The sequence below is a fragment of the Monodelphis domestica genome, chromosome 3 (genome assembly GCF_027887165.1).
Source record: "Monodelphis domestica isolate mMonDom1 chromosome 3, mMonDom1.pri, whole genome shotgun sequence".
Taxonomy (NCBI): Eukaryota; Metazoa; Chordata; class Mammalia; order Didelphimorphia; family Didelphidae; genus Monodelphis; species Monodelphis domestica.
Genome location: NC_077229.1, coordinates 76,452,712 through 76,480,610, shown reverse-complemented (window position 1 = coordinate 76,480,610; position 27,899 = coordinate 76,452,712). Strand labels below are relative to the sequence as shown.

At 48.4% G+C, this 27,899-nt stretch overlaps 1 protein-coding gene and 1 long non-coding RNA gene across 2 annotated transcripts in view; one reads left to right on the top strand and one right to left on the bottom strand.

Annotated features, from left to right (window-relative positions):
- Positions 1–7,642: 7,642 nt before the first annotated feature.
- LOC103093315 (uncharacterized) lies at positions 7,643–14,796 on the bottom strand. The gene is made up of 3 exons (XR_001629342.2): positions 13,427–14,796; positions 10,027–10,154; positions 7,643–9,665 (listed from the first exon to the last, which is right to left on the bottom strand). It is a non-coding gene; the product is annotated as an uncharacterized LOC103093315 (long non-coding RNA).
- The window catches only part of MKNK2 (MAPK interacting serine/threonine kinase 2), a 35,218-nt gene continuing 22,046 nt past the window's right edge, over positions 14,728–27,899 (top strand). The window contains exons 1-5 of the mRNA XM_056820691.1: positions 14,728–14,896; positions 15,785–15,849; positions 24,730–24,817; positions 25,377–25,478; positions 25,684–25,781. Of these exons, the coding sequence (XP_056676669.1) occupies positions 15,799–15,849; positions 24,730–24,817; positions 25,377–25,478; positions 25,684–25,781 (339 nt within the window). The 5' untranslated portion in view covers positions 14,728–14,896; positions 15,785–15,798. The remainder of the gene's footprint in view (positions 14,897–15,784; positions 15,850–24,729; positions 24,818–25,376; positions 25,479–25,683; positions 25,782–27,899) is intronic.

Sequence of the window (27,899 nt, the reverse complement as noted above, 5' to 3'; positions counted from 1 at the left end):
CCCTGCAAGGGGCCTCTTTCCCCAGAATCTGCCCCAGGGGGCCCTTAGCCTCGGCTGGAGTCCCCAGGAACATTCTGGAATTGGGCGGGAGGACGGCGGCCCTGCCTTCCCTTTCTTGCAGCTCAGGCCCGGGCCCGAACACGACCCCTTTTGGGTGTCCGGGTAGAGGCTGCGGGGGATCCCCCCCCCCCGGAACCATTTGTAGGTCCTCCCCTTGGCAGCGGCTCCCAGACGCTCCCAGGATCACGCTGGTAAACAAGATCCAAAAGGAAAATTACAGGAATCTGTCTCGGGCTTGGCCGCCGGCCAGCTGGGGGACGGAGCGAAGCGGAGACGCACTCGAGGTTCTGCGGGGTGACCCGTCCCCTCCCCTCCCCCAAAACACACAGGCCGCCGTGCCCCGCCCCACCTCCCCAGGGTGGCACCACCGGGCCGCGCAGACAGGCCCCAGGGAAGTGGGCACAGAGGCCGCCGGCCGCGGATCCTCCGTCGCTGAAGCACACGCTCCAAACAGGCAGATCCCTGAAGTCAGGGACGCGCCGTGGCTTGGCTGGCTGGCATCCCGGCCGTTCCCCCCGTTGGGCTGGTGGCACCCAGAATCCCCACACAGGTGCCTTCCCGAGGCTGCCACGGGGCCAGAGAAGCGGTAGCTAAGCGCACACGGGACGCTCCCCGGAGGTGCCGGGAGGTCCGCGGGCACGGCATTCCTGCCAAAGCGGCGGGCCACGCTCCTCCGAGTCTTGGGACCTTTATAACTCTATGGATGACACTCACACACGTGTGCTTGTGCCCGTTTGCATTTCTGGCTATAGAGGGAGACCCACTCCTCACTTCCCCACTCCGCGGGCGCCCACGAAGGCAGGTGGGGGCAGGGAGGGGGCTGGGCAAGCGCAGCACAGAAGGAGCTATATTTAAATGTTTCAAAATAACCAGCCCCAGAAGTGCTGGCTGGGCTGGGCTGGGGGGGGGGGGGGGGGGGACTACAACTGCTGGGTTTTAAATGCTCCGGGGGCTGCCTTAACGAGAATGAACTCCCGCTTTGCACATGGACTCATGCACCTAAATGGGCATCTCTGCCTCCGTCTTCTCATCTGCAAAATGGGGATAATAATAGCATCTACCTCCCAGGGTTGTTACAAGGATCAGATGGGATAATCATTGTGAAGTGCTTAGCCCAATGCCTGGCACATGGTGAGAACTATTTAAATGCTCATTATTCACGCTCACACATTTACATGTTCTGTGTATGTGTATATATATATATATATATATATATATATATTCAGCCACACAAAGAGTCAAGCACATGCCTATGGATTTATGCACAGATGTGGGAGGGAACACAGAGCAGCGTAGTCCCAAACACATCCTCCGAGGAGGAAAATGATCTAGTCATAACCCGCCAGAACTGCAAAAGACTTTGGGATATAGACCATGGGTTGTCCAAGCTGGGAGGGAGCTTAGAACAGAGGATGTCAGAGCTGGGAAGGTCCTTAGAACAGAGAATGTCAGAGCTGGGAGGGAACTTAGAACAGAGAATGTCAGAGAATGTCAGAACTGGGAGAGTCCTTAGAACAGAGGATGGCAGAGCTGGGAGAGACCTTAGAACAGAGAATGTCAGAGCTGGAAGGGAGCTTAGAACAGAGAATGTCAGAGCTGGGAGGGAGCTTAGGACAGAGAATGTCAGAGCTGGGAGAGTCCTTAGAACAGAGAATCTCAGAGCTGGGAGAGTCCTTAGAACAGAGAATGTCAGAGCTGGGAGGGAGCTTAGAACAGAGAATGTCAGAGCTGGGAGGGAGCTTAGAACAGAGAGTGTCAGAGCTGGGAGAGACCTTAGAACAGAGAATGTCAGAGCTGGGAGAGTCCTTAGAACAGAGAATGTCAGAGCTGGGAGGGAGCTTAGAACAGAGAATGTCAGAGCTGGGAGAACCCTGAGAGCAGAGGATGTCAGAGCTGGGAGGGAGCTTAGGTCATGAATAGCTTCCCTCAGAGGACCTTTGTGATGAACCAAATTTACACATGGGAAAACTAAGAACCATTGAGGGAATAACTGGTCCCCTGAAATGTCTGTAACTATATATGGGCTTGCGAAGGGGGTGGCAGAGCACAAAGAGCTTAATTCCCTTGCTTCTGAAGGGCTGATAATGATAGAAAAGTCTTGTTGGTGTGGAAGACTAGATTCCTGAACAACCATTCCTAAAGTTCAGGGGAACACTGGGCTGGGGCAGTAGCAGAGGAGCTACTAATTCACTCTAGTCAGGGCTACAGACTGGAATCCACTCAATCCTTTTTCCCAGACTTCGCCTCTCCATACAACTCTCTGAATTCCTTGTTGGCTAGGGGTGTCAACTTTGAAAAACACAGAACCACTAAAGTAGTCAGAAAGAACAAGTCTTTGATCAGGACAAGAGACAGTGCTCACTTTCCACCACACAGAATCAAGCGCTTAATACCACACAGAGCCAAAGTTCTGGGCTCTGGAACAGCATCTCTGGGAGAACACACCGCCAAAGATGATTTTCTGGGAGCAATAGGGGGTCTTCTATACCTTTTGGGGGAATATAGGACAGAGAACATACACAGCCTGTTTATAAGCAGCCTTGGGAAAGAGGCTGTAGCCAGAGGCTGGGGTACCAGGGATAAAATGGAAGAAACTTTTAACACAAAAGAGTACTTAAGATTTTATTATGTCTCCTAATTCTACCTAAGCTTAGATCATTGGGTCCTTTAAGGGTTTATTGTTCTGTTGGAGACTAAGTCAGTTTGGGATTTCCCTTAAGATAAGTTCCCAAGGGGGCAGGAGAAAACTTGGGGGTTCCAAAACCAGTTGACAGGGGTCAGGCTCTTCCTCTATGATGGAATATCAGAGATATGGAAGAGAAAATGTCCGAAGAACCTTAGAATACAGAAGATCCTAGAATGTGGAACACCAGAGTTTGGAGAACCTTGAAACTGACTGAGATGTGATTTGTCTGAAGTCAGGAAGTGAATGAATCCAGGCCCTCCATGGTTCAGATGAAAAAAAAAAGTTTTTAATGCATTTTTTAAAATACATGTTCTATCTTTTATGGGAACTGCGAAGGGAGATGTGGGGAACAGAGATAGCATGGACTCCTCTCTGGGCTGATGAGATAAGCAAGCCAAGTTTTGTTTTCCCCAAAAGAGCAGTATATAACCTCCTCCTTTGATTGGTTAAAAGGCTATAGGATTTCAAATACATAGGATTGAAACAGTCCTTGTTTTGATGGGTTAAACCCCGCTTGAATAATTAGGATCGTTGGGATTAAAAATTACTTATCCTCATTAGCTGATCCTGACTTTCAAGTCACTGGCCAATGGCAAGCAAGGAGAGCAACCAGCTTTGTGTCAGGGACCAGGATAAAAGGAAGGCTGGGAGCCCCCAATTCCAACTTCAGTGACTGGAATTCTTGTGACTGACGTGTGTACCCCTCAGGGGCTGAAGATTTAGTGTAGTGTTTGGTCCCCCCACTCAGGAGAGATGGTGGTTATATTTGGATGCATCGGATTTTTCCTTTTAAAAGAACTGATCTTCCTCTATCATAAATATGAATAACATGGAAATAGGTTTTGAACAATGATACATGCATAACCCAAAGGAATTGATCATTGGCCCCAGGAGTGGGGAGGGAGACAACAAGAATCATGGAACCATGGGAAAATATTCTAAGAAATAAATAAATTTAATTAAAAACAACAACTGATCTAGATCTCCCACCAGTTTGAATTCCTACGTGTGTCAGCAAAGTATAAAACCGAGGCATTTTGATGTGCCTGACTGATTGAAGAGATACACAGATAGGGGTGCTGGTGGGATGGGAAAAATGGAGGGGAGACCTGATGATTACAAAAGGGGGGCAGGTTGCAGTTGCCTTCCTGCCTCCTCTACCTACCTTTGTCAATTCCTAAGAATTCTTCTTCAGTGTTTAGAAGGTGTGTAGGGTGGCCATGGTGGTGGCGGATATACTTTCTCAAGAAAGCTGGAGAAAAGAAGGAAGCGGGGATAGCAATTACCGGAGTCCAGAGTCCCTTTGGTAGAACCCACTTATAGCTTCGGAACTGTACAACGGAAGCTCCCCGAGGGCAAGGCCTGACTTACTTTTATCATATAGCGGTTGAATAAATGCATATTGAATTTGACTATGCCTATTCTCAAGATCCATCCTATTAACATTTATATTTCTCTCTTGTCGAACCCATCTGCTTAGGTGTCCCACAGCCGCCCTGGACCTTCAGCTTTGAGTTTTTCCCACTCGTCTGCACCAATTAAATTTTTTTTTCCTAAAAAATATTTATTTCATTTTTGTGACATTTTGAGTTCCAAGCTATTTCCTTTTTTCCTTTTTCCCTTCTAACCCTCACTAGAGAAGGCCACTGCTGGCCACAGATACATATGTGAAACCATACAATATATATGCTTCCATATGTCAGTTCTTTCTTTGGAGATGGATAGCATATTCCTTCATCGGTTCTTTGTGGCTCATTTGAATATTCATATTATTCAGAATCTTAGTCATTCTCATTTACTTTTTGAATAATATCACTGTTATGGAATAGACAGTGTTCTGTTGATTCTGCTCATTTCATTCTTCATTATTTCATCCACATCTTTCCATGTTTTTCTAAAACCAACTTACTTATCATTTCTTACAGCATACTAATAGTCCATCAAAATCACGTACCACAACCTATTTAGCCACTGCCTAATTGATGGGCATCCCCTCAGTTACCATTTTTTTGCTACCACAAAGAGGGCTGCTATAAATATTTTAGAACTATAGGTTCTTTTCCTTTTTCCCTGACCGCTTTGGGAAACAGATCTCATTGTGGTATTGCTGGGTCAAAGGGCGTACTCAATTTTATAACTCTTTGGGTACCATTCCAGATTGCTCTTCAAAGTGGCTGTTCACACTTTCACCAACAGTGCATGCATCCCAATTTTTCCATACCTCATCCAACATTTGCCATTTCCCCTTCTATCATTTTATTTTCTGTATTTTTAAAAAAAAACTCTCACCTTCTGCCTTAGAATCAATACTATGTATTGGTTCCAAGGCAGAAGAACAGTAAGGGCTAGGCCATGGGGGTGAAGTGACTTGCCCAGGGTCACACAGCTAGAAAGTGTTTGAGGTCAAATTTGAACCCAGGACCTCCTGTCTCTGAGCCTGGCTTTCCATCTACTGAGCCACCCAGTTGCTCCCCTACTACCCCCTCTATCATTTTAGCCAATCTGATGGGTGTGAGATGGTAACTCAAAGTTGTTTTAATTTGCATTTTTCTAATCTAATGATTTGGTGCATTTTTTCATAAAACTATAATAGCTTAGATTTTCTTCTTCCAAAAACTGCAGGTTCATATCCTTTGGCCATTTATCAATTGGAGAATGACTCATATTTTTATAAATTTGACAATTTTCTAGATATTTGAGAAATGAGACCTTTATCGAAGGAACTGTCTATAAAATTTCCCTGCTTTCTTTCTATGTTGGCTACATTGGTTTTATTAGTACACACCCTTTTAAATTTAATATAATTACAATTATACATTTTACATCTCACAATGCTCTTATTTATTCATGAATTCTTCTCCTATCCACAAATCCGATAGGTGATATGTTCCATGTTCTCCCAGTTTACTCATGTATCTATTTTGCCCTGAGGTTGGTAAATGGTATAACATTTTGATCTATACCTAGTTTTCCCAACAATTTTTACCAAGTAATGAATTCTCTTCTCAACTCATTCTTGCAAATCACCTCTTTAGCCTACCTCAAAGTGCACATTATCCAGGAAGATGCTTTATTTCTCCACTTGCCTCTCCTGTTATTATTATTCATTTGAATAGATTTTATTTCCCCAGTTACATGTAATAATAATTTTCAAATATTTTCCAAAATGGTAAGTTCCAAATTTGTCTCCTGTGATTACTGAGATTTAAAAAAAATTTTTAAACCCTCACCTTCCATCTTAGACTCAATACTAAGGCAGAAGAATGGTCAGGGGTAGGCAGTGGGGGTTAAGTGACTTGCTCAGAGTCACACAGCTGGGAAGTCTCTGCGCTCACATTTGAACCCTGGACCTCCCCCTCTGGGCCTCATTCTCAGTTCAGAGCCACCCAGCTGCCCCCTCTTTTTTTTTTTCTTTTTAAACCCTTCCCTTCCCTCTTAAAATCAAAATACTGTGTAAATTGGTTCTAAGGGTGGTAAGGGCTAGGCAGTTGGGGTTAAGTGACTTGCCCAGGGTCACACAGTTACGAAGTGTCTGAGGTTGATTCAAGGTTCTTACAACTGATCTGGAGGTTCCATTACCCTGTCCCTGGATTTCAAACCCTTTGATCTCTCTCTCTAGTCCTGAGTTTCCTTTTCTAGAATAAAGTCAAATTCAATAATTTCTTTAATTTTTTATTTTCAAAAAGTTTATATTGTTTTTTTCAATTAATTAATTAAAAAATATTTTCCCATGGTTCCTCGAGTCATATTATTCCCCCCCCTCCCCCTTCCTGGATCCGACAAGCAATTCCGCTGGGTTGTACAAATGTTATCACCTGATGCCCATTTCCATTCAACGATTTCTTTAAAAAATATATTTTAATTGGTATTTTGTCATCTGTTTTGTTATTATAGAGAATTTATGAAGTTGACATTTAATAAAGATTTTCAATGACAAAAAAAAAATATATATATATATATATTTTATTCTTTTTTTTTTACCCATCATATGTAGTGACAAATTTCCACGTAGGTTTTTCCCAAGTTCTAGGATCGAACCCCTCTCCTTCCTTCCTTCCCTTCCCCCTCCTAGTCCCGGCCTAAGATTCGATCGGGCAAATTCAACGCTTTCTAAAGCTTTCTCCCCTCCCCCACCCCCTTTTACCCACGGGAATACCCAAGCGTCCTTAGCTTCGTAAATGTTCTCGGCTTGTTAGTTTGTATCTGCGATGTGTCTGGCCTCCGACTGGGGAGTTGCCTCTGGAACTCATCATTAAGAAGCTCCTAGTGGGAGCCGCTCCGCCAGCACCCCGGGGAGAGGAGGGAAGGGCTCCGCCTCCGAGGTTCCGCCCCCGCCCCAGTTCTCCCCGGCCTGCCCTCGGCTCGGGTCTTCTCCCTGGCACAGGCGCCGTTCGGAGCCCTCCCGAGCAGCTTACCCAGCGCTCCATCTGTTTCCTGGCACCACTGTGCGCAGCGTCCACCCCGCCTTTCCATACTTAGCCTCTTTCCGAGCATTCCTGGCTTCCACCCCCATAACCTCGCCGAGGGGGCAGCTTCTGGGCTCCTCGTGCCTTCTTCCCTCCTCTTTCCCTACCTCGGCTACTCTCTCCTTTCTTGTACCCCCTCCTTTTCCCTTTCTTCCCCTCTCCGTTTCCCCTTCTGTAAAATGAGGGGTAGAGCAGGAACTTGGATGAGAAAAAAAACAAAACACTGCATCGTTATTTTCAATAACCTTTAACTAAACGGAGCTTTTCCAGAAGGGGAGGGAGAAGGGAGAGAAATGAAATTTGTTATTACATTTAAGGTTTAACATTTTTTAAAATTTAGACATGAATTTAGTATCTTCTTTGATTAAGAATATTTCTTTTTGACTTAGAATTTTTTATTTATATAACAATTTATTATTTATATAGAATTATAGTATATCTAATTTATATATCTCTTAGGTTTTCCACCCTTCCCTACTTTGATCTCCTGTATAATCTATAACAATTTATAGGAATTAATTAATAAAACAATATATAATAATAATTTATATAATTTAATAAATAATTTCGAGTCTTTTCCCATGGTTACATGATTCCCCCCTTCCCTCCTCACTCTTGAAGCTGACAGCAGTTCCACTGGGTTATCCATGTAACATAGTTCAAAACCTATTTCCATGTTATTCCTATTTGTAGTAGTCATTTTTTAACATCAAAACCCTAATTGTCTCCATATGGAACCATGTTTAAGAATTTCTTAACGAATCATTTTTCTGCAGGCTTCTTCACCAGAGTGCCAAATGGGTTCATGGCACAAAAAGTCCCCTAGTCTAGAAATTCTCCAAGTTCCTTTCCAGAACAAATTCTAAAATGCTAGAATCTCTTCTCCCGGTTTCCTCATTCCTTCTTTTCCCTTACTACTCTATTCTCTTCCCCCTTTCCCCCCTCCTCTCCTCCTTTCCTTTCCCTGTCTGTCCTTCCCCTTGTTTTCCCCTTTGATTCCTTCCCTTTCCTCCCTCTCCTTTCTTCCCTTCCTCTCCTTTTGTCCTTCCTTTAATCCTTCCCTTTTCTCTTCTTCCTCTTTTCCCCACGTCCTCCAATCCCTTCTTCTCCTCTTGATCTCTCTCCCCCTCTTTCCTCCTCTTTCTTCCCTTCCACAACTCTTTCCTAATCTTCCCTCATTTCCCCTCCTTTCTCATTCAGCCATGGACTTCTGGGAAGCCTAGATTTTTGTTCCCTCTTGCATCCATCCATCCATCCCTTTCTGGAAAATTCCTTTGGCACAGTGGTCATTTGTTGCTTGTTTCTGAAGTCTTTTGCAAGAGGATAAATTATTGTGAGAGGTAAGGTAAGGATTCTTTGTTAGAAATGTTTGTGACCCTCAAACCTACAAACAATAGGGTGAAGAGGGGTGCATTAGTAACGCCCTGTGGCTATTTGGGACCCAAGATGTCGATGGTGGGTGGAGTGGAAGCTGAGGAGGTGGTAGAACAGCTCTTTTGTGAATGGTCACAGAATCCCTGTGCTAGGGACTGAATTGGATCTAGGAAGAGGGAGCATCTTGGGACTTGGCCTACAGGAAATCAAAGTCGGGGAGGGAGGGAAGGGTGGAAACTCTAAGACTCACACACCTGAAACATTTAGTTAGCAATTAAGTTCCAAACTGTTTGGCGTTGACTGTGAGTAGCAATTCAGAGAGGGAGGAGACCACCATAGCTGTAAATAGGAAGTTTTGCATCTGGGGGACAAGATGGATGGAACTAGACTATGGGGCCCCCCTGCTCAGGAGGGAGATAGGCTAGAGATAGGCATGAGCTGCTGCTGCAAAGCAGGGTGCTAGTGTAGCTGTGAAAACCATGGAGATTTCTGCCAGGAGGTAGGATTTGAGCTGACAGAGAAGATTTGGAAAGGATAAAATAATAACTAAATAAGCATTTATTCAGCTCTTACTCTGTGCAAAACATTGTGCTATGCTCTAGGAACATAGAGAAAAAAAAGCTCTTAAGGAGCTTCTACACTAATGGGAGAGACAACACATAGGGAAGGAACCAGCTGCAAGTGAGATGGGTGCAGAAGCAAAGCAGATGATAATACATCTCCTCCTTTTTCTTTTTTTTTAACTCATACCTTCTCTCTTAGAATCTATACTGAGTATCAGGTCCAAAACAGAAGGGCAGTAAGGGCTAGGTAATGGGGGTTCAGTGACTTGCCCAGGGTCACACAGCTAGGAAGTGTCTGAGGTCACATTTGAACCCAGTACCTCCCGTCTCTGGGCCTGGCCCTCAATCCATCGAACCACCCAGTTGCCCCCCAAAAGCTGGTTTTGAATTGGAAGGGAAGGATCACATCCGGGCCTGCTACTCTATCCCCTGAGCCACCTACCTCCCCATTCATCTTCTTCCATGGAATTTCTTCTGATAAAACCATATTCCTTTTTTGATGTTGCTTTGCTTCTGCTGTAAAGAGTATAAAAATCTCAGAATTGATCTCTTCTGGGAGGCAGCTTTCCATCTAGGCTGTTCTTCCAGCCAAATTCAACATGAACTCCAAATGAATAAATTTCTCTTTTTATGTCCAAGCTAAGCTACGGAGTCTTGCATTCTTGCAAAGGGCACCCATCCCGAACCCAAGGGGTTCCCCTCAAGCCCCCCACAACACCTGTGTGGGAACGAATTGGGGAGACAACCAGGAAATAAGTTGTTATCAGAATTCAAAGCTTCAATATGCATCCCTTTGTGGCCCGGAGCAAGTCCCTTAGTTTCTCTGACTCTAGTTTTCCTTTTATAAAACTGGGATAAAAAAAAATGCATTCCTTACCTCATAAGGTGCTTGTGAGGAAAACCTACAATTACTCTAGAAATGGGCTCTTATGGTGAGGACCTTGAATGCCTGCAGGAGGTGATGCAATAGGTCCTTCAAAGCAAGTTTCTGCATTTGGAAAGTGCCTGGAAGAAAAAGGCAGAAGACTTGCAGTTAGGACAGATCTAGGTTCAAATTCAGCATTCTTTTTTTTTTTTTAATTTTTAATTTAGTTTTAAATATTTTTCCATGGTTCCATGATTCATGCTGTCTCCCTCTCCCCTCCTGGAGCCAACAACCACTGGGTTATCCATGTGTCATCACTCAAATCCTATTTCTATATGACTCATTTTTGTCAGAGTAACCTTTAAAAAAACAAAACCCCAAATCCTATCCCCATATAAACAAGTGATCAATCATGTTTTCCGTCTGTGTTTCTGCTCCCACAGTTCTTTCTCTGGATGTGGAGAGCCTCAGCATTGTCCTGGATCATTGCATGGATTGCTATTAGTAGCAAAGTCTATCACAACAAATTCAACATTCTAACCCTTACTCCTGTGTGACTGTGGGGAAGTCACTTACCTGCCCTATTGCCTTAGTTTCTCTATGTGTTAAGTAAGGATCACGATAGCATGTACCTCAAGAGTTGATTGTGAGGATTGGAAAAAATACACCGGAATACACTTGGCAGACTTTGGGGCAGCCTCTATAAGTGGCATCTGTTATTATTAAAGTGGTACCATCTCCTGGACACCCCCGGCCGAGCTTGTCTAGCTTTGGATGGGGCCGGGCAGGAGGTCGTCTGTTACTCCTATTGCCATCCATTGGCCTGCATTTGATCACTCAAAGCCTCATGGGGTTTCCTATTTATCCGTAAGCTCTCAAAAACTCAGGGGGATTGAGGCGGACCCTGGGGAGTCTAGGACCCTTCTCTACCCACCCTCCTGTTCTTTCCTCATCTGATCTTGTCTCCTGCTCCAAGCTAGGAACTCACAAACAATCTCATCGAATGCAGCTGTTTGAGGAATTCCTGTGGATATTTTATATATATTATACACACAGGGCAAGGTGGGATGCAGCATTTCTGACTTGGTTCCTCTGCCATTTCCTTTGGGAGCGGGGATGGAGTTTGAGTCCCTTCAAGTCTCCAAACTGATACTGAGCACCTGCTGTGCCCCCTAGGGTAGGGTGGAAGAGGTTTAAGGAAACTGAGGTCTATCCTTAATGTTCTTTTTGCCTCTCTTGGAATCCTCCCGGTTTAGCAAAGGGCCCTCCCTGCACATCCTCAGTGCATCATAAATGCAGATTGACTTAACCAGCCTCATAGAGGCGGAAATCTAATAAGGGAATGGTGTGCAGGAAGACGAGAACACCAGGAGGAAAGTGCTCAAAAGAGGGGGAAGCTAGTGTAACAGAGAGCGATGGCAGGCGAGAGAAGGATGGAGGGAGGGGGGACAAGGGGGAAGGAAAGGGAATCAACCTTTGTAGAACACTTCTGATTTACCAGACAGCTGAGTGCTTTATAAATTCGGCCTCAGCCCATGGGGGCCTGAAGGGGGAGGCCAGAGCCTGCAGAGACAGGGTGAGAGCACCTCAGGCTTTCCTGGGAAGGTCAAGCAGAAGGGGGGTACAATGATTCCCAGGGGGTACCTGTGTGTGGGTGTTTGTCTCTGGGCTGTGGGGACCCCAATCTATGAGCTTACATTTATAGACTTTGTCATCTTCAACTATTAGTACTACTATTATTACCATTATCATAATTTCTACTACTATAACTACTTCTATTACTATTCTTACGACCATAACTACTATTACTACTACTATTGTTATTACAATGACTATAACTACTATTATTACTATTGCTATTATTCTTACTACATTACTACTATTACTACTACTATTATAATTCTATTATTACTATTACTACTGCTATCATTACTACTATTACTGTTATATTAACTACTACCATTACTGTTCCTACTATTGTTATTGCTGCTATACTTACTACTATTACTCTTCCTGTTCCTATAAGTATTCTTACTACTATTCCTATTCCTACTACAACTACTACAACTATTACCACTATTATTATTTTTTTTACTCTTTTTTTTACTTTTACTCTTCCTATTACTAGTACTATTACTACTAATATTATTACTATCACATTAACTGCTACTACTACTATTGTTATTACTACTGTACTAACTACTATTATTATTGTTCCTATTCCTATTCCTACTACAATTATTACCACTATTATTATGATAGTAACTATTACCATTACTCTTCCTACTATTACTACTAATATTGTTACTATTACATTAACTACTACTATTACTGTTCCTATTCCTACAACTATTCCTATGATAGTAACTATTACTATTACTCTTCCTACTATTACTAGTACTATTACTACTATTACATTAACTACTACTATTACTGTTCCAACTATTATTACAATTACTATAACTACTACTAGTACTGTAATTACTGCCACTATTATTACTACTATTACTGTTACTACTACAACTATTACTATTATTATATTAACTGTTACTCTTTCTACTATTACTAATATTACTATTACATTAACTACTATTACTGTTCCTACTATTATTACAATTACAACTACTACTAGTACTATAACTATTACTATTACTACTATCATTATTATTACATGAACTACTACTATTCCTATTCCTATTACTACTGCTATCACTATGACTACAGCTAGTTAGCATTTATAAATAAGGTTTGCAAAGCAATTTACAAATATTATTTCATTTAATTCTCACCACAATCATGGGATGTTGGTGCTATTATGGTAATTAGAATGAGGCTTGGGAGCAGCTAGGTGGTTCAAAGGATTGAGAGTCAGGCCTAGAGACAGGAGGTCCTGGGTTCAAATTTGTCCTCAGACACTTCCTGACCCTGGGCAAGTCACTTCAGCTCCATTATGGCTTTTCTGCCTTGGAACCAATACAAAGTATTAATTCTAAGGCAGAAGGTGAGAGTTTAAGAAGGGGGAAGGAGGGGATTTGTGGACCCTGTAGGTCTTTTGCATGTCTACAGTCGTGGTTTCTTCTGAGCAGTATTTTTTTGTCTGTAAGAGGAAGTGGTAGAGCTGAGATCACCTGACCTGGGAGTTAGACCAGGGTTCAAATTCCAGCTCTGCTATTTACAGGTTGTGCGAGGGTGGACCAAGATAATTCCCTCCCCAGGCCTGGTGTCCTTATCTGCACAGTGGAAGGGTCGATGGCCAGAGGAGCTCCGAGGTCCCTTGTTAGCACTCAGCTGTGTCTGTGTTGGGCATCTCTGGCATTGGGGGGGGGGGAGAGGATGTGGGGTGTGCACGCGCTGGGCCCCTTGGGTCGGGGTGGCTGCACCACATACCAGGCTTGGAGCCTCCTAAACTTACCAGCTCTGCGGCCATGCATCACCCACACAGCCTCTCCGCAGCTGCAGAGGCGTCCTCCTCTGTAAAGTGGGGAACGTGGGGTTCAGCGGCTGGAGATCCTTTGGGTCAACCTTGTCCTTCTGCAGGCGGGAATGTTTCTTCTAGACCCTAGAACTGAAAGGGCTCTAAGAGGCCATCTAGCTCAATCCTTCATTTTGCAGATGGGGAAACTGAGGCACGGGGACGTGCAGAAACTTGCCCGAGTCAACCCTAGAGATGGGCTATGGGGCTCTTCCTATTGTACCACCCAGCCCGATCTGCGTGTGTGTGTGTGTGTGTGTGTGTGTGTGTGTGTGTGTGTGTGTCTGTTTAATGGAGAGTGCCGGTCCGCTGGGGGACTTGGCATACATCACCTAACAGATCTTTTGTAGAGTGGGGAGGGGCGCGTGGTGAACGGGAGCCATTGGGAGGGCCCCGGCTCTCTCTCGGGGCTTCCCGGGAAAGGGTCGGTCCGGCCGTAGCCTCTCCCAGCAGAGGGACAGCTGTCTGGCCAGGCCGAGAAGGCGGGGCTCGGTAGGGCCCACCCCAGGCATCTGGCTGCGGGTGGAAGGGGCCTCCCCAGGGACAGGGCGGGGCTTTCCCTGCAGCCGAGGTCAGACTGGAGGGGACCTCCAGCGGCTGCAGCCGGGGGTGGTACAAACTGGTTTGGCCTCGGAACCCCGCCTGCCCGTGCCCGTCCACAATCTCCTACCCATAGACGTACCGCCCTTTCTCCCTCACACTCAGCTCTCTTTCCTCCAAACACCAACTCACGGATCCCTGTTCTCGGGAGCAGCTCACACTCACACACGCACTCACACACACACACTCTGTCTCTCCGTGCAGGCACAGCTCTCTCCCCTCCTCCGTCTGCATACTGCGGCCGGCGGGGAGCTCGATGGCTTGCTTGCTTGCTGGCTTGCTGACTCGCTTGCTCGCTCGCGTACACTCCCCACACCCTTGGGCACAAGCCCTATCCCCCCACCCCCGACACTGCGCCTAGCCCCACACTTCCCCTATACAAAACATGCTCCCACGCACGCGCGCACGCACGCACACGCCTTCCTTTCCTCAGCCAGCAGACTCAGGCACGGTCCTCTTTCACATAAGGCCGACCCGCGTCTCTTTCTCTTTACAAAAAAGTGCAGACGCTCTTCGAGCCGACAGTGGCAAACACCGCTCGTTTACAGGCCCACGCACACCTCCCCCCACAACCACACAGACGCGCGCCACCCCCCCTTTCGCCAGCGGTCAGTCGCTGGGCTCGGGGCGGGGCTAGGGAGGGAGGGGGGTGGCTCAGGGCGGGGCCGGGGAGCCTATAAAGGCTGCGGCCGCGAGGACCGCCAGGCTCCTCTCGGCGGCGGCGGCGGCGGCGCTGCGCCCTCAGGTCCGGGCTGTGATTCCATCGGCAGCAGCTGCAGTAGCACTGGGGAGCCCCCGGCCTCGGTCCTGGTGAGTGCCTGAGGCGGGTCGAGCTCCCCATCCCTTTCTTCCCTGGGCCCTGAGCCGGGCCGAGCGAGTGAACGGGCCGACGTCGGTGCCGCCGCCACGGCCGCTGGTGCTGTTACTGCTTATTGCGGATGGTCTGCACCGCGGTCACCGCTGCCTTACTGGGGAGGAGGGGGGCGTGTGTGTCTGTGTTTGTTTGTGTGTGTGTGTGTGTGTGTGTGCACGCGCGAGCGCGCGCGACTTTGCCGGCGCCCCAGTGCACACCTCCACCTCCGTCTGGAGGGGCCGGGGAGGGGGTTCCAGCTCGTGGGGAGACCAGGCGGCAGGGCCCTTCTGGGCTGCCCAGAACCCGGAGCCGGTCCTGGTCCCCGTCCCCGGGCTGGGGCGGCGGCGGCGGCGGCGGCGGCTGCTGCTGCTGCTGCAATAGTCGCGGCGGCAGCAGCAGCAGCGGCGGCGGCGGCGGCTTTTGTTTGGGGCCCAGCTGGCGGAGGGGGAGGGAAGAAGTTGCTTCTGCTTTAACCCTGGGACTGTATGTGAGTGAGAGGGGGTGGGGTCCCAGATGTTCCTTGTGACACTGGTGGAGAGACACAGGGGGCGGGGCATGGGGGTCAGGACTCCTGGAGAGGGAGACCCGGAGAGAGGAGGAGGCACCGAGGACCCAGGGGAGGGAGGGAGGGAGGGAGGGAGGGAGATACCCACACCTACACCCTGGAGGGGGAGAGAAACACCCGATAGCAGCAGCTCTCGCCAGGCATCCCTTTTCTTTGTCCGTCTCCATCCAGCAGACTAGAACTAGCGATTGTGTTCTCAGCCCTTTCCTCTCTTTCTCCTGCTCCCCCTTACACAAGTATTCTTTTTTTTTCTACTTGGATTTCTGGCTCCTCTGGCAAGATCCCGGACAAAAAATGGTGCAGAAGAAAGCAGCTGAACTTCAGGGTTTCCATCGTTCGTTCAAGGTACCAGGGTCTGCTTGCATGGGCCTCTTTAATTCTTCCTGGGATGGTGGGGAGCGGGACAGAGCCTGTCCATCTGGCTCCTGGGCCCTCCTTCATGTCGGGATGGGTCTGTTGCATTGGGAAATGACAGTTTTCCTGGAATGTAAGAGCTGGGAGGCTTTTTAGAAATCATCTAGACTTAACTCCCCTCTTTTTGGGGAAAAAAAAAAGACTCACAAAGGGGTTGGGGCTTGCCCAGTGTCCTCCATCTACTTGGTCTCTAAGTTCTTCTGGAGGGTTGTTTTTTCTTTGAGGAAGGGGGCAAGACATGGGGATCAATCCTAGAAGCTTGGCCAAATCCAACTGGAAGAGTTTGGTCTGGCAGGGAGAGGAGATTGATCTGCCCCCCCATCAGTTGTGCTGACTAAGGACACCCCCATTCTCTCTTCCCGGTGTCCCAGTGAGGCTTCTTCCTCAGTTGCTTGGAGAAGAGAGCTTTTCCCTAGAAAGAGTAAGCCCCTGATTACAGCCCTCCTTGGCTGCCTTTGCTAGTAAGAGAGAGTGTGTATTTGGATGATGATTCTTCCACCAGACTGATTGCTTTTCTCTCTTCCCTCCTGACATTCCTTCTTGCCCCTCTTCCTCTTCAGGAATTTCTTGCTCTAGGACACACTGTTTTCTAGGGGCTGATTAAAAGAGCCCTTTCTACTGCTCTGGGAAGAACTGAACTTAGCAGCAGGTGGATGGTGGGGAGGAATAAAGAAGAGCCAGTATAGATGGGGGAATGGATTTAGAACTTGCTCTGGACAGTCCGATCTTCCCCTGGACTCTTAGAACTCACAGCCTCAGTTTATTCCTTCTGGGGAGATCATGAAATCATAAAGTTGAAGGGACATCTTGGAGATAAATTAGTCCAACCCCTTTCCTCATTTTATAGATGAGGAAACTGAGGCTCCCCCAGGGTTAAAAGAGTTGTGGGAAGTCACCCAGGAAATCATAGGTGTAGACTCGGGGCTCTGCTCTAATGTGTGTTTGGAGGAATGTTATCTGGAGGCTCTGAATTCAGAGCTTGGCCCTCACCTGACCAGAACCTTACAATCCTCCAGCTTCCAGATGAGTTTAGTTGTTAAGACACTGCCTCAGACACTTACAGCTGTGGAGCTCTGGGCTAGTGGCTCAGTGTCTCTGTGTTTCAGGTTTCTCCTGTGTAAGACGGGCATAATACTTGCGCCTACCTTCTAGGTTTATGAAGATCAGTTTAAGTAAATATGTCGGTAAAATGCCTTATAATTCTTAAAATACTATATAAATGCTCGCAATAACCATTATTATCTGTTATATCCTCAGTTTAAAAACCATATGGGGGGCAGAGGCATCGAGGCAGCTCAGTGGATTGAGAGCCAGCCCTAGAGATTTGGGATTCAAATCCTGCCTCAGACTCTTTCTACCTGTATGACCCTGAGCAAGTCATTTAACCCTCCTTGCCTAGCCCTTACTGCTCTTCTGCCTTAGAAACAATACAGGACAGAAGGTTGTTTCTTTTTTTAATGTCATTTGATTTATAGTTTTTTGTTTTTTAAACTCTTACTTTCTGTCTTAGAATCAACACTGTTCCAGGGCAGAAGAGCACTAAAAGCTAGGCAATGGGGGGTTAAGTGATTTGCCCAGGGTCATGCAGCTAGGAAGGGTCTGAGGTCATATTTGAACCCAGGACCTCCTGTCTCTGGGCCTGGCTCTCCATCCACTGACCCACCCAGCTGCCCCCAGGGTTTATAGTTTAAAAAAAACAAAACAAAACACCACATTTCCTGTCTTACCAGGAAGCTTTGGGGCTCTGGTACAATATCTTAAATTAATGTTGGGATTTTGGGGGGTTGAGGAGCGGGGAAGAGAGAGATAGAGAGGCTGGGGAGTGAGAAAGGCCTGTTGTGAGAAGAGGAGGCAGGCTTCTGTCCCCATCCCTCTCTACCTCCTTTTTCCCAGGACAGAATGATGTCAGCATTTGGGCTTATGTAATGGCCTCATTTGGAAATAACCTGTTGCTGGGTAAGATAGGCAGAGATGCACTGTGTGTATATGTGTGTGTGCGCGCGTTAGAAGTGCTGCTGCAAACCTTGTAGGTTGGGTGACTGGTTGATCTAGGTGGGAGGGGTAAATGGAGAGAGTTACAGGAGGAGTTCCCATGCAGCCTCCCTCAGCCTTTTTGTGGGCCCTCTTTCTTGGTAGCTGCTTTTCCGCCCTACCAATGTCACAGGCAAATGTTAATTTCCTTTGATTCATCCCAGAGTGTTAATTTCTTTGTATTCATCCCAGAATGCCCTGGGCTGCCTCTGGTTAAAGGTGGCTACCTGCCTTCTTGCCATCTTCCAGTTGGGACCAGGTAGAGGCCACAAGAAGTTTTAGGGGCTTTCCCAGCACTCCTCCAGAGGCCTGGAAGCTGGGGGTCTCCATTCTTAGTTCTGCAAAGTGTTGGGGAAGTGGCTTTGAGGAATGCTTTGCAGAATTAGGATACGTATACAAATGTTTTATTTTTTTTAACTCTTGCCTTTTGTCTTAGAAGAGATACTGTGTATTGTTCCAAGGCAGAAGAGTAGTGGGGGGGGAGTAAATGACTTGCCCAGGGTCACATAGCTAGGAAGTGTCTGAGGTCATATTTGAATCCTGGACCTCCTGTCTTGGAGCTAGTTTGCCCCATCAAATGTGGTTTTCTATGAAATTTCTATGCTGTTCCTGCTATATGTAGTATCTAGCAAGAGGAGCCTTGGGAAACAGGATTTTGAAAGACTGCTCAGCCACTTTCTAGTTTTGTGACCTTGAGCAAGACACTTACCTCTGCCAGATTTCTCATCTGTTAGATGGAAAGGGCTGTCCCCCTGCCTCCCAGGGTTCCTGTGAGAAAAGCCCTTTGTAAACAATTGTTCATCCTCACACTTCACCATCTGTTCCTGTGAAATGGGCTGGTAGAACTCCTGCTAGATGGGTGTCCTGTTTCCCAAGGAAGCTTTTCCCCTCCTGCTTCTGTCTAAGCCTATTTCCCGCTTTGAACACTAGAGCCTCATTTGATATTTACAGACCATTTTTGAACAGAAGAGATTCCTTGGTAGACTTTTTTTGGGGGGGGGATGGCACCCCTACCCCAATTCTGCTGCTCTCCTGCAGGGAGCAGGGAGGGTTGCCTGGGCCAGCTTAGCAGGATGAGCCCCACCTCAGCCCTAGCCAGAGTAAACACAAATTTCTCGATGGTTCCAGCCTCTTGCCAAGGCCTGCTGACCCTGTTTTCCTGCCAAACTGAAGTCTGAGGGTGTTGGCCTTTCAGGCCAGACCACACAAGGGGGGGGGAGCAATTGCTCGGCCCCCCTCCAGGGTTAGCTTTGGGGGGAGGGAGGGACCACTCAGCGACTTCGAGCTCCCCTCCTGTTTTTCGGAGACCTTTTTGAAGCTCAGGGGTGTGAATTTAGGAGGGGTAAATAAGTGTTGAAATCAATCGTGGGTCTCTCAGATAAGTTGGGGGTTGGGGTAGTGGCCTGGTTGGCCATTGTCAGAGAGGACGACGGTCTGCTTAGGGTGATGGGGAGCAGCTCACTGGTTCAGGAATTGGGAGACCTCTTGGTTCTAGTTACCCCCGATGGGCCATTTTGCCCTTTGGGATAATATGAAGATAAGTTGAGAAGGTGATGCTGTAGCTCCCGTGTTTAGCACGGCATCCTGACATAGGAAACATTTCCTAAATACTTGCTGGCTGGCAAGCCTTGGAGAATGGTGTCATCCCCATTTTGTAGATGAGAAAACCAAGATCAGAGAGGTTTCAATGACTTGCTAGAGGAAGGCCTGCTGACTTCTGCTCTGTTCTTTGTCTTGCATAGGAAGAACCGTGTGTGTGTGTGTGTGTGTGTGTGTGTGTGTGTGTGTGTGTGTGTGTGTGTGTGTGTGTCTGAGAAAGATCAGACGGAGAAACCGAGAAACCTTAGCTTTCGCTTGAGCTCTTTCTCCGACCTGCCCACTTCCTTCAGCCACCTAACCCAGTGGTTCTAGGAGAGGCAGAGAAAGGGGTGTTTGTGGTTTGGGGGGAAAGGAAGAATCCAGCTCCTGACCCCACCCCCAAGCTGGTTTAGTCTGGAACCTCCTCCCTTTCTTCTCCTCCCCCGCTACTCCCAGGCCCTGGCCACTCTCTGGCTCCTAGCAACAATCTCTGCTCCTTTGGCTGGGAGGGGGCAGAGAAAGGTCTTGAGCAATCCCAGGGTTTGACCCATCGGCCTGATTCCCTGGCCAAGGAACCTGTGAGCCCTGGGAGATGGGCAGCTGTCAACATCTGGCTCGATCCCCCTCCTTGGGAGTGTAATAATTAAAATTAAATCCTCTTCCAGCAGGGGAAAGGGGGTTGGTGAATTAAGTTTGGAAAGGGATAATGATGTGAACCTCACTTTTCTCCCTTTATGGTTGGTTTATAAATAAAAAGGGGAAAATACTTAAGTTAAAAAAAAATTAAACCTCTTCTAGGCATTCTCCAAAAATGTCTCCCTACCTCCTTTAAAATAGGGCAGGTGAGGGAGGGAGCACTGGGTGGCTCAGTGGATGGAGAGCCAGTCCTAGAGATGGGAGGTCCTGGGTTCAAATGTGGCCTCAGACACTTCCCAGCTGTGTGATCCTGGGTAAGTCACTTGGCCCCCATGGCCTAGCCCTTACTGCTCTCCTGTCTTGGAACCAATGCACAGTATTTATTCTATGATGGAAGTTTAAGGGTTTAAAAATAAAATAAAATAGGGCAGGTGATGAGCCGCACTCCCATTTTGTAGAAGGAGGGGAACTAGATCCAGGGAGGTTCAGAAAGACTAGACCAGGCCTGGCTCTCAGGGCCTCACTTGACTCTCATGCTTCGCCCCAATTGATGGAGTTGAGAGAAGACTGGATTGGAGACTGACTCTAAAGCATATGGCTCGTTTTTATAGCTCTCCTTCCTATACTGTACCTCAAACTGTGCCAGGGAGGAAGGGGGGGAGAGTTAGCAGAGTATGATGTTCTGAAAAGAGCAGTGGGTTTGGAGTGTGCAAACCCACTCTGCTTCCTTTGGGAATCATGGGAAAATTTCTTCTCCCCGGGCTTCAGTTTCCTTATCTATAAAATAAGGGAATTGAATGGAATGGACTTAAAGGTTCTCTCCAGTTGCAAATCGGTACTCCATTTTGCAGTCTGAGAAATCGGCTCTCTGGGTGTGGAAAGGAAAATTGCAATATTTATAGGGAAATGTAGGGGATTGAAGAACAGGGGATATGGAAGGTTTTGTAACAGGGAATGGAGGGGTTGAAGAGAGAGATAATATAATAATAAATATTACAGGGTCCCTGCCTTAGAAGAGGGTCAAAGCCAGGGCTCTGGCCTGTCTCTGCTGAGCTCAGCACCCTTCCCAGCCTGCCTGGTCCCCTGCTGTCTTAATTCCTGTGTGTCATGCCTTGCAGGAACCCACGAGGTCAGTGAGGAGAAAGTAAACTCAAGCCTATCACCACAGAACACTTAATCATTCCTCTGAAGCACGAGGGTCTAGATTGGAGCCTGGACTCTTAGCTATTAGCTGCATGACCAGAGGCCAAGCACTTGACACCAAGCTTCTGTTTCCTTGAGGGTGATGGAAAGGGCACTAGATTGGAAGTCGAGCCTGATTTTGAATCCCTTATTTTTCTCTCTCTCTGGGCCTCTGTTTCTTCACTGGTAAAAGAGGAGGTTGGACTCTGGCTTTGAAGGACCCACTCTAAATTGGCGAACTTTGTCAGCCGGTCAGTCTGCTAGCATTTAAGTGCCTGCTGTGTGCCAGGCATGATGCCAAGCATTGGAGGTCAAAGGAAAGGCAAGAGAGGGTTGCTTCCTGTAAAAGGTGGAATGTTAGCTGAGACTCGGGGGAAGACCTTGTAGGGTGGGGGGATGCTTAGAATCAGGAGTGTTTGGTTCAAGGTACAGAAGGGAGGCTAAGAGCACTGCATTGAAGAGAACTTGGAGAAGAGGAAGGTGTTAAGAAGACTGGAAAGGAGGGAGGAAGGAGCCAGGATGTGGAGACCTTTGACTTTTATATTTGATCCTGGAGGTCCTAGGGGACCACTGATGTTGATTAAGTTGGAAGGGAGGAGGACAGGCATGGTCAGAGCTATGATTCAGGGAGACTGGCTTCACAGCCTACTGGAGGACAGCTTAGAGGGGGGGGAGAACCCCCAGAGTGTTGGAATGATGCAGGCATGACTAGGTGAGGGGCTCTCCCAGGGGTGGCACTGTGAGACGAGAGAAGGGGGAGGAAATAAGAGATGTTTCAGAGGTAGAAACAACTGGACTAGATCTCTGATTGGATGTGGGAACAGTGAAAAATTGGGGAAGATTCTTGGTTTTTGAGCCTGGGTGACTAGGGTGATTAGAAGAGAGGAGAGTATAGGGGGGGGAAGGTGATGAGTTTAATTTAGACATGTTGAACTTAAGATCTGAGATATCTAGTAGGCAGTTAGAAATGCAAACCTGGAGTTTGGGAGATGTGTTAGACATGGAAAAACAAATCTGAAAATGCAGATGTGCAAAATGAAATGGATAATACTTGAATATCATTGCCTTCAGAGAATGGTTGTGGCCTGGTCTCATGGCACCAGCAAAGGAATCTCCATCCTGATCCCCCAGAAGCTCATCTAGCATCCTCTGTTTCTTACTACGACCTGTGTCAGAAGTAAGGACTCCCCCTCTTCCTCTTTAAGCCTCAGTTTTCTCATCTGAAATAACAATAATTTGTATTTCTATAGCACTTCAAAGTTTGTAAAATACTGCACAAATAGGGAGGAAGGGGCTTTACAGATGGATAAAGGGCTGGAGAAATAGGAACAATTATTTTTCCTGATTTCTGAATTTGACAAACAGATTCGGTATAAAAATCCTGTTGGAGGGAGAGAAGACCAAGAATGGTCCCAGGACGGGCTGGTAGTTTACCCAGCTCTTATTGAGAGTTTTTGAGTTAATGAGGTTTTTGGACCCCGATTCCCTCAGCTTCTTGACACCTAATGGGTGAGAAAGGGGACAGGGGAGTGAGAATCAAGGATTTTCCTTTTGAGATATTTGGAGGTTGTGGAAGCCCAAATCAGCCTACCTTTTATTGGATTTAGAGCTAGCCACGGACCTCAGAAGTCACCTAGTACATCATACAGTGGATAGAGTGCCCAGCCTGGGGTCAGGAAGACCTGATGTCAGATCCAGCTTCAGGCACTTAGCTTTGTCATTTCCTCATCTATAAAACAGATATAATAATAGCACCTGCTCTCCCTCCCAGGGTTGTTGTGAAAATCAAATGAGATCCTGTTTTTATGCTATACAAACCTTGAAGTGCTATAGAAATACAAATTAATGTTATTTCAGATGAGAAAATTGGGGCTTAAAGAGGGGTTCGAACCTTTACTTCTGACACAGGTCACAGTAAGAAAGAGGAACTTGGTAGGATGCTAGGTGAGCTTCTGAGGGATCAGGATGGAGAGCCAGGTTGTCAGGGTGTGGGGTTGGAGTATACCATTTTTTCTCTTTCTTGCTTCTGGGGGAGAGAAGGATGGTGAGAGAGAGAGAGAGACAGAGACATAGAGGAAGGGGGAGGGGGAGAGGGGGGGAGAGGAAGAAAGGGAAAGAGAAGAAAGGAGGGAAGGAGGGAGAGAGAGAGAGAGAGAGAGAGAGAGAGAGAGAGAGAGAGAGAGAGAGAGAGAGAGAGAGAGAGAGAGAGAGAGAGAGAAGGAAGGACTCTGTTGGATTATAGAATTTAGAGCTGGGCACAGGACCTCACAGATTTAGTTCAGCCTCCTCCTCTTGCAGATGGGGAAGCTAAGGCTGAAGGAGGGTGCAGGAACTGCCAAGTCTGACATTGCTGGAAAAAGAATCCAGGACTTTGGACTTCCTTTCCATTCAGGGCCCAGAATGGGTTTTAGAAGCTAGAACTGGAGGGAACTCTGGAAGTCATCAAGTATAACTTCTTCAGTTTACAGAGGAAGAGACAAATTGGAGGAAGGGGGAGGTGACTAACTCAGGGTCTACGTCCAGGGAGCAGCAAAACTGGAACATGAACCGAGGTCCTCTTAATCCCAATCCCGTGCCCTTCTTATGATATCGATCACGTCAGTGCCTTTCCCCACAGGTGCCTGTTAGTTCTGCTCCGTACCTTGGCCGTAGACAGCACCCCTAATCTAGGCCATGTTGGTTACCCAGGAGACCTGGCAAGAGAGTGGGGATGGCTCCGTGCATCCCCTCCCCCACTGCTTGGGATATAGCCTGTGCCATGTGGCCACAGACAGGAAGGCTGAGACGTCACCTTTGTTCGTTCCTGTGATGATGGACATCTTTGTGCGGGGCGGGCGGGCAGGGTCAGCTGTCTGGGAGGCAAAGGGCAGTATCCTCCGGTCAAGGGCTTGTCGGGTGTCCGGCCTCTTCCCTATCCCATTTCCTAGGCCCGCGGAGCCTGCTTTAGACAGCTGCACCCCGCCAGCCCCCCAGCCTCTAGGCTTAAGTGGGGGGGAGTGTCTTGAGCGGAGCAGCCAGCCTGGCCACATTCTAGCCTAAGTCACTGTGTGGCCCTGGGCGAGTTCCTTCGTTGGGGGGCCTCCATTCTCTCCTTTGGGGATCGGTGGACACGGAAGCGAATGGTCTCTGAGGTTCTTCCCTCTGGGGTCAAGTCCTGTCCGTCAGGGCCTGCCACATCATGGTGAGAGTCATTAAGATAAAGGGAAAAGCAGAAGTCCGAGTCATGGCTTCGCCGCTGCTCCAGATGGAGATGAGAAAGCCCCAGGGAGGAAGGGGCAGGTGGGCAGGGGGAGGGGGACCCTTTCCCAAAAAAAACAAGAGAAAAGGGAAGTTCTAGGAGACTCTGCTCCTGACCCCGACTCCTCCCCCTTCCTCACCTCCTAGGGACAGAATCCTTTCGAGCTGGCCTTCGCCGTCAACCAATCCAACCACCTAGAATCTGTCTTCAATTTCGAGTGCCCGGCCCGCCCTGGTAAGCCCTAAGTGCCCCATGGGCACGTGGCGGGGAGACCTTTGGTGGCAGGGGGAGGGGGAGGTGGGGAATATCGGGGCTGAGATAGATCAGTGCGGGATGAAGGGGGGGAGGCCGGCGTGCCCGGACGAGCGGCTGTCCCCCGTGCCTCGCCGCTTTAGCACGTTCTGATTGGGGAGTCACAGGGGAGAGCCCTGGAGAAAAGGATTCTTAGCTCTGAAGCTTCGCTATGAGAGCGGAGGCTGGTCCCTCCCTACCTTTCCCGACCTCGGCCTCTCGGGAGACCCTTCCTTTGACTCCGTTCCCGCCTTGCCTCACCCTCTCCTAAAAATAGCCGGTGAGTCCCAGGTCCGAGCTCTCCCGTGGCCCCGCGCCCGTGCCGAGTCCCCGGGGCCACCTCCAGATCCAAGGAGGTTCTGCTCGGGATGGAGTCCTTTAAATAGGGCCCGGAGCCCGAGGCTAGAGGGGCAGGTCTGGGGTGGGAGCCCTGCCAAGAGGAGCCCCCCTTTACTTTGGTGCTCCCCCACCTCCTGCGGTTGGGGGGTGTCGTGTGCCCCAGACATGCCCTCGAGCCAGCCCATCGACATCCCTGACGCCAAGAAAAGGAGCAAGAAGAAGAAACGTTGCAGGGCCACCGACAGCTTCTCCGGAAGGTTCGAAGGTGAGCGGAGTCGAGGCCGGCAGGGCAAGGGGGATGGACGTCTGTTGGGGCCAAGAATTCTGAGCCGGTGCTGGGAGGGGAGTGAGAGGGGGGAGGGACTCGGGCCAGGAGCTGGGGAGAAAGGCAGAGGCGAGAACTTTCAGGGCGTCCGCCCGGCCGGATCGAGCCCGGCCCGGGGCCAAAGTCCTTTTTCTCCCCCCTCCAGATGTTTACCAGCTGCAGGACGAAGTGCTGGGGGAGGGAGCCCACGCCCGCGTCCAGACCTGCATCAACCTCATCACCAACAAAGAATACGCCGTGAAGGTGAGCTGCGGCCCAGGAGGGGCAGGCTCGGCCCGGGCCGGAGGGGAGGGTGCGAGGAGGCGGCTGAGGTCCAGGCCCAGGGGAGGCGGGACGCCGTCTCTCGTCCGGGAGGATGACGTCGTCTCCTGGGCCTCGGTTTGCCATTTTTGAAGTGGGGAGGTCGGCCTCGATCTGGCTGGATCTCGCTTTGGTGGAACGAGCTTGATTCCTAGTCGCTGCTGAGGCGGTTTCTCCGTCCGATCCAGGGATCCGGAGAGGAGTGGTTGGGGGAGGCCCAGATGGGATCCAAGAAGGACAAAAGTCAAGTAAAAACAGGGAGGGAGAGAGAGGGGGGAAAGCCAGTGGCTGAACGCGGCAGGGAGGCGTCTCTCCCGTCCCTCTGTCCGTCCGTCTGTCCCATGACTAGGCCTCCTTGGCTCAGACCCCTCTTCTGGGAATCCAGGTCACCGCACAGGCCTTCATTACTCAGGGCTATTTACTGAACTGCTCAGGCCCTGCTCTAATAATAACTGACCAGCGTCTGATTGGGGCTCTGGGCAGCCCCAGCCAGGCCTCTGCTGCCCAGCTCGCCCTTCCTTCTCTCTCTTCCTCCTTTCTCCTCTCCTCTGTCTCCTTACTCATCCTCACCCTTCCTCTTCTCTCCCTGCTCTTCTGATCCCTCCTCTCTTCCCCTTTTCCTTCCCCATCTCCCTCCTCGACAGTGAGGCCTCTGGCTGGAGGAGAGAACTATGGTCTGCAGCAGGCAAATAGGCCACCCCATCCGGGGACCATAAGGGGAAACTAGGTATTACAGGAAGTAGAGTACCGGACCTGGACTTGGGAAGTCCTGAGTTCAAATCCTGGTCAGATCACTAAATCTCAGTCTCAACTGTAAAATGGGGATAGTAATAGCATCTACTTTGAAAGTTTGTTGAGAGGATCTGAGATTATAATTGCAAATCACTTAACAGTGCCTGGCACATAGTAAGAACTGCATCAGGGGACAGCTGGGTAGCTCAGTGGATGGAGAGCCAGGCCTAAAGATGGGAGGTCCTGGGTTCAAATTTGGCCTTGGACACTTCCCAGCTGTGTGCGTCCCTTAACCCCCATTGCCTAGACTTTAGTGCTCTTCTGCCTTAGGACTTATAATACACTATTGATTCTAAAATGGAAAGTAAGGGTTTAAAAAAAAATTGGATGGGTCACGAGTGCCATGGGGAGCTCTGAGTGCGAGAAGCTCTGAGGAGACTTCTGGATGCTCCCTTCCCAAACCTGAGAGGACAGGTAGATAGAGGTGAATAAGCGATCCTTCATTGTTTCCTGAATAACCAATATGGTAGCCCTTTAAGGGGATTGACCCTAACTGAACAATGGAAACTGATCTTAAAACCAGTGTAGTCCCACACTCGGGAATTGGACCTCCCTAGATCAGCCCTCCAGGTACTAGGAGTAGCCCTGAAGAAAGGACAGTGCCTGGTGCATGGCTGGCACCCCATGAATGCTCATGGATCGACCTGGGTTCAGGGTGGGAGGATTCTTGGGGACAGGAATTCTGATCAGCCTCTGCCTGGCCTTCTCTCCATCCTTAGCCACCTCTGAAGCCTCTTCTGATCTTTTAAACACTTTTAAACTCTTAAAAAAAAAACCTTTTTAAACTCTTCTGAGCTGTGTTTAAAACAACCAAAACACCCTCCATCTCCAGCTAGGAAACCATATGGGATGACTGGAAAATAGTTGGCAGAGTCTTTAAACCTTAAAGAGCCTTATTTGGAATCTTCCCTCACCAAGCCTGGGCATGCTAGCCACCATCCTTTGTCCCTTGTCGGGAGTTGGGGGGCTTCTCTGCCCGCCTCCCTTCTTCCACAAAAGCACAGGTAATGGTGGTCCAGAGAAAACCTGTGTCTCTTCTGGGCTAGGTATGGGAAAGCGTCTTCCCTTAGGCTATCCTCAAAAGGAGAGAAAATAGATGCTAGCGTCCCATTTTTGTTACTGTGAAAACTGAGGCTGAGTTAAGCCGCTGGCCCACTTTCCCGAGGTTCTAGCCAGGGTTTCTTCTATTGCCCGGCGTGTTTCTGGAGGCTGCAGGTCGATTGTTTTGGGGGGGCGGGCACTGCCCCTTTAAGTGGCTTTCCTCCTAGG